Below are 14,216 nucleotides of genomic sequence, written 5' to 3'. Positions count from 1 at the left end.
CAAAGCATTAATGTTTTGAAGGCTGATGGAGGAACTTGTGCATGTATCGCACATCGGTAAACATTGGGAGATACTGGCGAATTGCAACAACTTTGATGGAGATGGACAAATCAACGCAGTGTATGAGATTTGAATCTGGGATTCCAGAATCATGAGTTGAGCATTCAGTTGGGATCATCAGTCAGGCCTACTAAAGTATTTGCACATACGCAAACCGCAGGAGGGTTCAGGAGCCTCACAATGCGATGTGTTGTTCAATCCCAGGAGGCTTTGTGCCACTGAGAACAAATCTGAACCTCGGTAATGCTGTACTCTCACAAAGGTTTTCATTCGTTGGCAAACAAAAAGCTGGCAAGATGCTCGATCCTCGTCTGGTCAGAGGAAGATAGTTTTGGCGGCGCAGCACTTCATTTCGGAATGGGATTGTGTGCAGGCTCTATGGCTCCGCAGAGAATTACAATGGCAGAATCGATGTCTAGTGGTCAATTTGGTGCAAGCTGTGCGAAGAAACCCCCCAAAATACCACTATGTGAAGCAAAAACTGGGAAGGCCATGATGCCAACATGGATGTTAATGCAGTGTGGTATTGTATGCAATTTTGATTGTTGGCTTGGGGATCCAAGAGGGCTGTCGTGTCCAGACGGGAGTTCCGTTTAGTGAAATTTAATCTTAAAAAAAAGTCTGTACATTCCACTTGTTTTGTTTTAATAATAATTGGATTGAGTGTAGAGGTTGTGAGTTGAGATTATGGTGAGATGGTTATGTAGTGGGGTCACTCCTTGTTCACCCATAGACTGCTGCCAGCAAAAGCCCTTAACCATTGCTCATTTGACCACGGCCAGCCCGATCACTGTAACACTATAAGCATCGACCAATCTGATTCACCATCGGTCAGAATTTTGATCCGATTTTGGTTTCCGATGAGACAGGCCCTGCTGCATGGGAGGCATCCCAAAATGTCAGCTTCGACGGGGCGTTCTCTTGTGATTCGTCGACTCTGTACATCAATGCTTTAGGACACTCAACCGAGATAAATGGGAAGAATGACTGTTTGTGATGAACTACCATTACATTGTGAACACTAGCTGCTTTACCTGGCAAAGAAGACATTTTGTGTCTTGCTGTGGGAATTCTACTTTATTTAATGAGCACGCATGTGAGGAAATGGCTAAGGTAACATGGTGTTTATTATTGTGAAGGTACGGCCAGAGTTTTTCCCCACACATTCGGTTTATGGTTGTCATGCTGAGTAAGTGTTTGTGACGTTCAGGTTGCATACTTGCATCGTGATCTGATCGTCCAGTATTTCTCTAAGTAATCCGAAGCAAGGCACCTGTTTGGGTTTTGACTCGACCTGTTTGGAGCTCCCATCTGAACCGAAGGCTTGGTGTTCACCTGCGTCGTCGTCCTTCCAGTGCAGATACACATGTACAAGATCCACGAGCATTTTTGATTTTGATGTACCGTACTCTTTACGAAGCTGTTTCTTGGCAAGGGTTAAACTGAATGTTTGTTTGTCGTGCTTTATCCTTTAATTGTGTCAAGCAAGGTAGCAGCACGTTCCATTTTCTTTTCTTTTTTTTAATGTAAAGTCTGGTTTGACTCGACCGGGTTTTGAACCACCGACCTACCAGACTAAAAGCGCGCACTCTAACCATTATGCCACCGAGTCTGGTATCCACGAGCATTAGATCAATATAAAATTAAATCAATAAAAACCCTCAGGTTTACAAAACCCCTTGATCACCTTTACACACGCCACAAATCATACGATTCGAACATTGAACGATTGGTTTGTGAGAAAGTCACTCAACCTGCCATGTTGCTCACTTCTCGTAGATTGCTAGTCCAAAAGGCTCTACTCTTGTGCTTGAGATGCTTTATCTCACACCTGCTGCCCCAAATATAGAAGATTACCCTTTCTCACACCATGATCTTCCCCTTCTGTTCACTTGCGACAGGCAATTAATTTGGCCAGCGGGTTGGGGACGTGCTTGGAGCGACACACTGTGCAGCCGTATGGTTGCTTTCAGGCCACGCGTCTTACATCCACTTTGTCGCCCGTTTGTTTCAAACCTTTGTTCCAAACGTGTTTACTCTTTCATTTCACCACTTTATTCCATAAATACATGTTGGCACTCTGATTAATCGCTCTGTATTTCATAGCACTATGTGAGGCAAAATGTCTTATTTTTCAGCAGAAAATGTGGTCGTTGAGTTAATGTAAGGAAATTTAATATTTGGAGGGGAGGGGTGGTGGTAAGTGGTGGCAGAGTGATGTTTTATTTGAGGGATGTGCACGGCGCCGCCTGTTTTTCATGGATAGTATTGGCCGTCCCAGGTGGTCAGTCAAATCCCATTTGGAAGTGAAATCTTGAATACTGCTGCCTTCAGCTATCTTTGAACCCACAACCTCTGATATGTTAATCCAGTTTCCTCACCATTTGCCAAGCTCATAAGTGTAACCATGTACTTGACAAAAAAGGGAAGAATTTTCCATTTCTGGCCATTAAGAGAAGTTTGATTTCTGAAAAACAGAAACATAAACATTTAGCAACCAAGGCCGTGACAGGCGTGGGACATGATGTGACTGAACATTTTGAGATTTGAATCTGTACTTTCATATTTTCGACATGGTGGCATAAACATGAGGTAGTATCTGAAATGAAAATTCAATTTTATTTGATTCCCCTGAACCACATATTTTGTTGAACAATCGCACACATCAGCAGCGTTTCAATCCAGCCTCCCTGGCTGTAATGCTTGTGCTCATCGCTTGTTATATTGTGCCAGTTCCTCAACAAGAAGATCCCATCATGCAACGTGGGTTACAACCTGCTCCTCAATGACCCGAACAATGGACCCTCTCCGAACCAACCGAGCTTTGCGCGCCACCTGCCGGCATTGTGGGTGAAAGGTAACTTTGTATTGGTTTTGTTTCACCACTGGCAAAAACTGCAGATGAGCTGGTGACTGTAAAACCTGTTATCTGGCCTAAAAGCTGAGGATGGATTGGCATTTTATGTTGAAATGCTCACCTATTATGTGGCCACCTGTTTATAGAAACAAAGGATGCACATTAGTTAGTAGATCAAACAATCTGCTGGTACTGAACTGTTTACAATTTGTTTTATGTTTTTGTACTTCGGTTATGCGAAGCATTTTTGTAAGGTAATGAAAGTACAAGTAAAGGCCAGTTGGACCATCTTGCCTGTGCCATACATCTACACCTAATAATTCTCACCAGCTGCAGTATTACAATTTATGTAGATGAAACCCAAGTACGGAATTTAGTACCGGCACACAATGGCCTACTATACTTATTCCTCAGCAGCCGAAGGCATTATGTATTTTTGGTTTTGTCCAGCTGTCCTACCGTCGTCGATTATTATTATTATTATTATTATTATTATTTTTTGTTGTTTGCTATCACAATAACTTCAGAACCACTGAAGGGATTTCATCCAGACTTGGTGCAAGTATGGCATGTCATACAAAGATGAACTGAATCTTTTTTGGGGTTCAACAGGTCAAAGTTCATTTGCCATTTGACAATTTTTCAGACCATGATTGGAGTTAGAAACATCGGATGTTGTCTCTTTTCGACTTATCTCTTTTCCTCTCTTGTGTTCTCTCTCATGCGATCTTTAATTGAAAGCAAACGTAATAGTGGGTTGACATCTAACGCAAGTGGAGGCATATCTACTGGCATGTTTTCGTTAGAATATATATATATATATATATATATATATATATATATATATATATATATATATATATATATATATATATATATATATATATATCCCTGTGTCGTAAGAGGCGACCAGGGTTGCGTCAGGAAGGGCATCCAGCGCAAAACATGTGCCAAATCACTATGCGGATCATACGGATGATCCGCTGTGGCGACCCCTAACGGGAGCAGCCGAAAGAAGAAGAGACATATATATATATATATATATATATATATATATATATATATATATATATATATATATGTATATATATATATATATATATATATATATATATATATATATATATATGTATATATATATATATATATATATATATATATATATATATATATATATATATATATATATATATATATATATGTATATATATATATATGTATATATATATATATGTATATATATATATATGTATATATATATATATATATATATATATATATATATATATATATATATATATATATATATATATACACACACACACATTAGTTATATCGATACAGTACTTTTAATTTTCACTACCTTAATGCAGACAGGAGAGCAACCTTTGCATCAACACCCAAAGAACAGCATGAAATGCAGTACCCCCTTCCTCTGAAATGCAGTACCCCCTTCCTCTGAAATGCAGTACCCCCTTCCTCCAGCTCAAAGGCGAATGCACAACCTGAGCTGTCCTGCCATTTCTGATAAATCTAATGATAAATAATTTGTTGTGAGCTTTCATTCTTGCTTTTGTGTTCTTTTTCTCTGAAGCACATCCAAGAAAATGAAACGCACCAGTTCCCGCGATCTCCTGATGTGAAACCCGTGAGTCCCCCATGGTAGCAGTACCATGAGAAGGAACACACGGTGTGCAGTGTTATCATACGTGTCATACTGACAGGCACGCATACACACACGCGCTCGTGAAGTGCTCATATTGTAGGGTGGCATTTTTGTGACAATGCCTCATTTAAGAGGTACTAGTATGTGATTGGAAAGGTAGTTAGTGCTTTGATGACTTGTATTTGAATGAAAATGAAATTCCTATGCAATGACGTAATTTAAAATTATCTAGCTTTGATATACTTTGACCTTTCAGTGTTTTCTGCCATCCCTTGATGTGATGTAAACATACACTCATTGATTTGTCGTCCTCTCCAGCTTTGTTGGGAGTTTGAATAAATTATGAAATGCTTGTGGGTGGAAAATTTTATTTGCTTCCAAATTTGATAAGATCTTAAATCTTGGTTTGGAAGGAGTGAATGGTGGGAGGGTAAAAGGAGGGGGTCTGTTGGATAGCGCAGCTGTATCTAACGATCCCCTAAACCATGCAGTTAGAATCCAAATATAAACAATGTATTGTGCTAAAGAGGTGTGCTGCATTCTAAAGCACGTCATCATTTAGTCAATAAATTGTACCAAGAGCAGGACTCGCAGCTTGGCCATGAACTCAAAAATACTCTTAACTACAATTCTGCATGATGCGAACACATCTTCAGTGCCCAATTATCATTTTTTAATTGGGAAATGCAGTGAAGTATCTTCAAATATTTAATGAAGATCAGCATTAAGTTGATCTTGTCGGCAAAAGTATTCTCAAACTTGATATTTTGTGAAGTAATATTTTGTGTTGAAAACAAGTTGTAAACCCTTGAAATTGATGGCCTGTGATGTACATAAAGCATGACTGTGGAATGCTCCATTGACCACAATCATTGTACAGGTGGGAAACACGTAAACAACAAAATGCCAGTGCTCGTGAGCAAACAGCATCCAGCCATGCCAACGCCGGTCCATGTGAATCGTGCAGACAGATGTTCTCGTTTTATCGTCCTGTTTTTAACTATAAAGATCGATCCTCATACACACATATTTTAGACTGCAACAATCCATGCTGTACGTACATTATATGTGATGATGTGTCTGTGAAAGCAGTATGTACGTATTAAATGGATGTGTGCACGTATCATCACATACCCTCCTTGGAACCCGTCAAGGTTACTGTGCAGTCACAATGGAAGCTTAACCCATAACCTTCACATCCTCATCGGGATCACAGTCTGCCCCATCATGGTTCGTGCCCCGTCATCCTGAGCGAGTGGTTGGTTCCCCATCATCCTGAGCGAGTGGTTGGTGCCCCGTCATCCTGAGTGAGTGGTTGGTGCCCCGTCATCCTGAGCGAGTGGTTCGTGCCCCGTCATCCTGAGCCAGGGGTTGGTGCCCTGTCATCCTGAGCGAGTGGTTGGTTCCCCATAATCCTGAGCGAGTGGTTGGTTCCCCATCATCCTGAGCGAGTGGTTGGTGCCCCGTCATCCTGAGCGAGTGGTTTGTGCCCCATCATCCTGAGCGAGTGGTTCGTGCTCTGTCATCCTGAGCGAGTGGTTGGTGCCCCGTCATCCCGAGCGAGTGGTTCGTGCCCGTCATCCTGAGCGAGTGGTTGGTGCCCCGTCATCCCGAGCGAGTGGTTCATGCCCCCATCATTCTGAGCGAGTGGTTCGTGCCCCCTCGTCCCGAGCGAGTGGTTGGTGCCCCGTCATCCCGAGCGAGTGGTTCGTTCCCCGTCGTCCCGAGCGAGTGGTTGGTGCCCCGTCGTCCAGAGCGAGTGGTCGGTGCTCCGTCATCCAGAGCGAGTGGTCGGTGCCCCGTCATCCTGAGCGAGTGGTCGGTGCCCTGTCGTCCTGAGCGAGTGGTCGGTGCCCCGTCGTCCTGAGCGAGTGGTCGGTGCCCCGTCGTCCTGAGCGAGTGGTCGGTGCCCCGTCGTCCTGAGCGAGTGGTCGGTGCCCCGTCGTCCTGAGCGAGTGGTCGGTGCCCCGTCGTCCTGAGCGAGTGGTCGGTGCCCCGTCGTCCTGAGCGAGTGGTCGGTGCCCCGTCGTCCTGAGCGAGTGGTCGGTGCCCCGTCGTCCTGAGCGAGTGGTCGGTGCCCCGTCGTCCTGAGCGAGTGGTCGGTGCCCCGTCGTCCTGAGCGAGTGGTCGGTGTCCCGTCGTCCTGAGCGAGTGGTCGGTGCCCCGTCGTCCCGAGCGAGTGGTCGGTGCCCCGTCGTCCCGAGCGAGTGGTCGGTGCCCCGTCGTCCCGAGCGAGTGGTCGGTGCCCCGTCGTCCCGAGCGAGTGGTCGGTGCCCCGTCGTCCCGAGCGAGTGGTCGGTGCCCCGTCGTCCCGAGCGAGTGGTCGGTGCCCCGTCGTCCCGAGCGAGTGGTCGGTGCCCCGTCGTCCCGAGCGAGTGGTCGGTGCCCCGTCGTCCCGAGCGAGTGGTCGGTGCCCCGTCGTCCCGAGCGAGTGGTTGGTGCCCCGTCGTCCCGAGCGAGTGGTTCGTGCCCCGTCGTCCCGAGCGAGTGGTTCGTGCCCCGTCATCCCGAGCGAGTGGTTCGTGCCCCGTCATCCCGAGCGAGTGGTTCGTGCCCCCTCATCCTGAGCGAGTGGTTCGTGCCCCGTCACCCTGAGTGAATTGTGAAATAACACCCGATTTCTGAGCCATTTGCCATATTTGCATGTTTTCTAAATTAGCGAGCCAAATTTTTTTTCCACCTGTCACACGCAGCTGTTTATAAATAAAAGATTCATGTTTGTGAACATCTCCCTGAAACGTCTATATAAATGCAACGTTGTTTGTCGGTGAGAGTTGCTCAAGGTTTTTGGGTTGTATGCAGTACGTACTGGAGTCGGTAATCACACTGACTCCAACCTGCTGATTGCCAAAAAATTTCTGATATCGGCCAAGCACTCGTGTGTGTGTGTGTGTTTATGTGTGTGTTCATAAAGCATAACATATTCTCTCTGCCAACTCCCCTACACCCACCCCTCTCCCTCTCTCTCTTTGTCCCATCCTTGCTCCACCCCCTCCCAATACAGTGCAACATCCTCCTCCCAACCTCCCTCACTCTTCTCTCCTCTCTCTCTGTCTGTCTTTCTGTCTCTGGACATATCCAGACGGTGGTTATGTCTGGATGGTATTTTTGTCCAGACGTATCCGGGCAGGGTTTGTCTCTGGACGTGTCCGAGCAGGGTTTGTGTCCAGATGGTATTTATCTCCGGACGCGTCTGGGAATTGTTTGTCTCCAGACGTGCCTGGGCAGGAGTTTGTCTTCGGATGTGTCTGAGCAGTGTTTGTGTCTGGACGACCTGGCTCCGGATGTGTATATACATATATATATATATATATATATATATATATATATATATATATATATATATATATATATATATATATATATATATATATATATATATATATATAGACCCACCCACATCTCTCATCTGTGAATGGAGGGAATAGCCAATCAGCTCTCACCTAATCAACTAAACCCAGGTGGCAAGGATTATATAAATATTTGACCCCTCCCACACTCCTCCATCCAAAGAAGCTGCGTAAAGCAACCCAAGAAGACCTACACAAAGTAAGCGTTACGCTGCTTCGAACCCTTCCCAGAGTTGCTCAACAACTACAAATGTAATGTCCCATCCTTGCTCTACCCCCTACTATTTATTTATATGTTGACCGCTTTTGCCGTTTGCACGTGGAACATGCTTGGGAGATTGAGAAGGAGCATATGCCAGATATAGACTTGACAAGGTGTCACCATGACTTGGAGGAGGGAGACTGTTTTTTCGTGTTTGGCCTTGAATTTTGTACAATGAGCTTTTCATGCATCAGGATGGCTTGCCTCTTCTTTTGCTGTTTGTTTGTTCCCTTGTTGGTTGTGCCCAACTGTTGCTCTTCTGTGCCACTGTCAATTTTACCCTGCTCTTCCACGAGCCTCAGTCTTGTAGAGAGAAAAGAAACTAAATATATTTCGTGCCAATGATGAAAGAGGAAACAAAGTTAAAACAATTTTGCAGCAAGCCATGTGGTTATGATGAGAGCTGAACAGCAATGACTCAAACCTATTATGTTGAAATGTCTTTTATTCCTCATTCTGGAGCAAAACGGTAAGCCACAGTGTGAATGGCAAACCGAGGAATGAGTAAATCTTTGGATGATTATGTTCATTCGTCTTGGCCTACCACAAGTATACTGAGCACAATAATCATTCACTTTACTTCAATGATCTCACTTCGAACTGGGAAACAATTTTAATGTATTGTCCCCTTTCTGACTTGAACCTGTTTGTACATGCAACCTGTACGATTCTTCGTCATTAAACCTGGTCAACAGAAGTTGGATAATTGTCCACAGAGATACGCTGAGTTGTGCATCGCCAGTTTTGGAAGAGTGGAAGAAGAATTGTACACACCACGACCGATTGGCAGCCTGTACGGTGTACATCCAATAAGATCCTGCATACCCTTTAAATGGATACTGTCTAGTTAAGCGTCTCGCTTCCCTATTCTTGGTCGAAACGAACTTGTCTCAGAAGGGCTTCTTCAGTTATGTCTAGTTTTCCTGTTTTTTAAATCTCTCATGGATTCCACTTTGATGAACCCAACCATAAATGAGGGAAATGCGTATGTTTGTGATTTTACGATAAGGGTTGTATGGCTTGGAGCGCACGTTTTGATCGCATGTGCAACTGTGCCTTTGCAGAACGTGCAGTGGCCCTGCATCAGGTACGTGCCATCGAACAGAGACACACTCTTGATGTGGCTGCACGAAGGGAACCGGGTGTGCAGGCTGCAGTGGCTGATGGAGCGAGCAGCGGTGGGGGTGGAGGCGGAGGTATGGCCGGGACTGCCGATCCAGACGAAGACACCATTGTGCTATACAACCGTGTGCCAAAGACAGGCAGTACGTCATTTACGAACATCGCGTACGATCTATGCGCAAGAAACAAGTACCACGTGCTGCACATCAACACGAGCAAGAACAATCCAGTGATGTCTTTGCAAGATCAGGTGAGTTTTACTCTGAATTAGAATTGAGTTGTAGTCATAGTAGTCGTAATAATTGCAATAGCAGTAGTAGTTGGAATAAAACCTCCATCACGTGGTTCCTTGATTGATGTTGCCAATTGCCTATGGATCGTTTTTAGCTTATCTGGAATTGGAATTCCAGATAAGGTATTGTCATCGTGCACCATCCGTCCATCCATCTGTCTCCTATTTCAACTTCTCTGGCTAAATCGCTGGGCCGATCTGGCTGAAATTTGGCAGCAACGTTCTGCTCCTGTCTGGTAATGGGGATTGCAAAGCTTGTTCCGGCCATGTGACTTTAAGTCCAGTGCCTACTGAAAGTCTACATCCCCTTTCAAAATTTTCACCTTTTGTTGCTTTCTAGCCTGGAATTAAATTTCATTAAATCAGACTTTTTCAACCTTTATTTACACATCGTAACCCACAACTCCAAGTGAAAAACAAATTCTACAGTTTTCAGAAGATTAATTAAAAATACAAAACTAGAATATCTTGGTTGGATAAGTGTCCACCCCCTTATAATAGCAATTATAAATTAGCTCGTGTAACCAATCACCATCAAAATCACACACCAAGTTACTTGGCCTCCACCTGTGTTACACTGTAGTGATTCTGATTATTTCAGACTAAAATCAGCTGTTGCTGTAGGTTTCCTCTGCTGGGAAATGCATTTCACACCAAAGACTCAACCATTGGACCCAAGGAGCTTTCAAAAGACCTCCGGGATAAAGTTGTGGAAAGGCACAGATCGAGGGATGGGTATAAAAATATTTCAAAGGTCTTGAATAACCCTTGGGGCACAGTCAAAACAATCATAAAGAAGTGGAAGACTTATGGTACCATCAAGACCCTGCCTCGATCAGGCCGTCCCTCCAAACTGGATGATCAAGCAAGGAGGAGGCTGATCAGAGAGGCCACCAAGAGGCCAATGGCAACTTTGAAAGAGCTACAGGCATTTATGGCAATTACTGGTCACTGTGTGACTGTGACAACAATATCCCAAGCACTCCACAAATCTGGCCTGTATGGTAGGGTGGCCAAAGGGAAGTCATTACTCAAAAAAGCCCACCTTGAGTCCTGTTTGTGGTATGCAAAAAAACATTGGAGATTCTGAAGCCATGTGGCAAAAAGTTTTGTGGTCTGACAAAACCAAGATGGAACTTTTTGGCCTAAATGCAAAATGTTATGTTTGGCGCAAACCCAACACAGCACGTTATGTTTGGCGCAAACCCAAAGAACATCGTCCCGACTGTGAAGCATGGTGGTGGCAGCATCATGTTATGGGCATGTTTCTCATCAGCAGGGACTGGGGCACTTGTCAGGATAGTCAGAATGAAAATTGATGGAGTCAGAATGAAAATCAGAATGAATGTCAGAATGAATGCACAGCAATCCTAGCAGTCACAATGAAAATGGATGGAGTAAAATACAGAAAAATCCTAGAGGAAAACCTGCTGCCCTCTGCAAGAAAGCTTAAATTTGGACGGAAGTTCACCTTTCAGCATGACACCGATCCGAAACACAGCCAAAGCTACATTGGAGTGGCTGAGGAACAAAAAGATAAACGTCCTTCAGTGGCCCAGTCAGAGCCCCGACCTAAATCCAATCGAACATCTGTGGCATGACTTGAGGATTGCTGTTCATCAAAGCTTCCCAGGGAACTTGACTGAGCTTAAACAGTTTTGTTCAGAAGAATGGACAAATAATGCCCAATCAAGGTGTGCAAAGTTTGGAGAGACCTATCCCAACAGACTCACAGCTGTAATTGCTGTCAAAGATGCTTCCACCAAGTATTAACTCAAAGGTGACACTTATCCAACCAAGATTTTTTATTCATTTTCTGAAATCTGTAGAATTTGTTTTTAATTTGGAAGTTGTGGGTTACGATGTGTAAGTAAAGGTGGAAAAGTCTGATTTAATGAAATTTAATTCCAAGCTATAAGGCAACAAAAGGTGAAAATTTTGAAAGTGGTGTAGACTTTCTATAGGCACTGTAGGTCAAAATGGCTGACTTAGTAAATTTCTTCAAAAATCTTTTTTCCCAAACCTAGCAGTCAGAATGCTACCAAATTTGGGTTACAATATTAGGCTATGGTAGGGATTTCAAATTGTGGAGGTCATGCCGGTCACGTGACTGGAAGTGTAAAAATGGCTGACAGTCAACTTTTGGGAAAATTGCATGAATTCCTTTAAAAATCTTCTTCTCCAGACCCACCAGCCACAATGCTACCAAATTTGGGTGACATTATTAGGACAGGGCCCAAATAAGCCTTAGGTGCAATCCTAATTTATGTTCCTGATATGTTCTTGTGGAACAGGCATGATGTAGTGGAGGTATGCGTTCTACCGAGTGCCCTTCTAGTTTACATATGGTATTGGCACTATATATGCATGTTGTTTTGTGTGCCTCAAAAACTAACCTCCAAAATAGTAATGTCCTCAACATGTTTCTTTCCAAAAGTCATTTCGACTGACTTATTCTGGGGTGAACTTTGCTTATCAGTCCATGTTTCCTCAGTGAACCTCATTGTTTGTTATTCCCCAAAGTAACAATCCCTCAAATATGGTTTTCAGGCTCCTCTGGAATGATGTTTCATGGAAACGGGACTCAAATATTCTCCATTAGGTCTAAATGCTTGATGATGCCCTCCTTCACGATGACACAAGATGGGTGTATACTTTCCTAACATAAAAGACTGTCCTCAATTAAAGCTCTTGGAGTTCATACAGTTAAATTTTGCAGATCAAACGTCTACTGAACATAGGACTTGAGAAGCACAACACAACAACAAAAAAAACTGTGTATATATATATATATATAACAGTATTGTTCTGGCCTGGGGTTCGAGGTTCGCCATGAGGGGAAGCACTCGAGTTTCTCCCGAACACCCGGTCCTGAAGGCGCCAACCACAGATAATTCCGCGGTCCAACGGCTGTAGTTCTTACACAGCCGTAGCCACTTGAATTAGACTTCCGGCTTAGCAAGGTTACGCTTCGATGTTTCTGTGATACCTTTCCATTGGCATGGCAACCAAACTAGAGCCACACTCTCAGCACCGCACTTGGTGATCATCTGCCGAGCGGAACAGATAGTTGCAGCACCGGCTAACAGAGCAAATCAGGTGGGGTACAACTTCCCATTTAACTATGCTTGTACACTGTGTCGGACCAATGAAGGAAAGGACAACCGAGATAGATTTGAAACAACAACTAATAATTATTTATTTACACACTCGAGCAAGTAATCATTTAAAAGCGAGTATGCACAGGCAAAAGGCACAAAAGAGCAGATTTTAACTCTAATACATACGGTATTCTGATGCAATCTTATTTACACAAAAGGCATGGCCATCATTCAATCCGGGGAGAAGAAGAGGAATAAGAACTGAGAAGAAAAGGAAAGTACAGAGTGTGTGGTCGACTCCTTCCCTCACCTCATACAACCCAACGTTGACGGTCAGTTTCAAAGTCAGAATAATTGTTCGCTGTTGCATTATGCTGAAACCCAAACATGTCGATCAGAAGTCTTGGTGAACACCCAAATAGCAGGAAATTGGAGAATAATGTGTTGCATCTTCTTGTGTACAATTGTTGGCATATGCAACTTGATCTAGTGAACCCTTCCACTTTCCTTTTTCTTCTTCAGATAAGGTTCTAAGCAACTGAAGCAAGGTCTGGTCTATCCTCTTGACCTTGCCATTTGCCTTTGGGTGATTATGATGTTGTCCTGCAGTTACCAATACCACAAAATCTAGTCAGTTCCTTCAAGAATTTGTTTTCAAACTTGCCCCTTGATCGTGCAAAATCTTTGGAGGGAACCCATATTTGAGGGTGAACTCCTTCCTATGCAGCACAAGGCTGTGGATAGCATCATTGGCTGAGGGCACGGCTGTGCCGCTGATGCAATGCCCCGATTACCAGTACACTGGTACTCATTTCACTGACTTTGGAAGGATGATAGCCTGAGTCAACCCCACCTGGTGTTGATTCAACGACCGACAGGCTCAAACTCAGCACCCTAAGATCCCAAGCCAGCCACCCCAACCGTTAAGCCAACACCAGGCTTAGGGTGAACTCATTAAACAGTTTGTTAGCACCAGTTTTGGCAGACTTATTTTTCGTGGCATACGCTTAGGCATACTGCGTCGTGATCAACCACTAGTCAGTGCCGGATTAACCACTAGGCCCGTGAGGCCCTGTCCTTGGCCTACGAAAAATATTTGGCCTACGAAGATTTCCGACGAAGTTTTTTTCAGTCTTAATTGAACGCTCCTTCAGCACACTAAAGCGCGTGAAAAATTGTCTTCGGTCGACCGTGGGGCAGGTGCGCGTGTCCACGCTTGCTCTGCTCTGTGTTGAATCCGAGCTGATGAAGCAAATCGATTTCTCCGAAGGGATCGTGTCGTTTGCCAACCAAAAGGCACGAAAGAAGGTGTTTCAGCAGGGTGGAAATTGAATATACATACATTCCTCCGAATTTGTTTTCTGTATCGTTCGTTTCTCAATTTCAAAGCCGAATTGGATTTCACAGGCACTTGTATCTATCTATAATTCCAGGTGTGTGTGTGTGTGTGTGTGTGTGTGTGTGTGTGTGTGTGTGTGTGTGTGTGTGTGTGTGTGTGTGTGTGTG

The 14,216-nt window shown here is 44.1% G+C and overlaps 1 protein-coding gene across 5 annotated transcripts in view; it reads left to right on the top strand.

The window, feature by feature from the left end:
* HS2ST1 (heparan sulfate 2-O-sulfotransferase 1) overlaps positions 1 to 14,216 on the top strand; it is a 121,695-nt gene that overhangs the window by 84,487 nt on the left and 22,992 nt on the right. For 3 of the 5 annotated variants that reach the window (XM_085882309.1, XM_085882311.1, XM_085882308.1), the window contains exons 2-3: positions 9,260 to 9,567; positions 12,929 to 13,042. In XM_085882309.1, coding sequence (XP_085738435.1) covers positions 9,260 to 9,567; positions 12,929 to 13,042 — 422 coding nt within the window. The remainder of the gene's footprint in view (positions 1 to 9,259; positions 9,568 to 12,928; positions 13,043 to 14,216) is intronic. The other 2 variants (XM_085882313.1, XM_085882312.1) reach the window with 1 other exon arrangement.

Source organism: Eptatretus burgeri, chromosome 5 (genome assembly GCF_056783735.1).
Source record: "Eptatretus burgeri isolate ZD-2024b chromosome 5, Ebu_testis_v1, whole genome shotgun sequence".
Classification (NCBI taxonomy): Eukaryota; Metazoa; Chordata; class Myxini; order Myxiniformes; family Myxinidae; genus Eptatretus; species Eptatretus burgeri.
The sequence above is the reverse complement of the archived record's forward strand: the minus strand, read 5'-3'. Positions and strand labels throughout refer to the sequence as shown.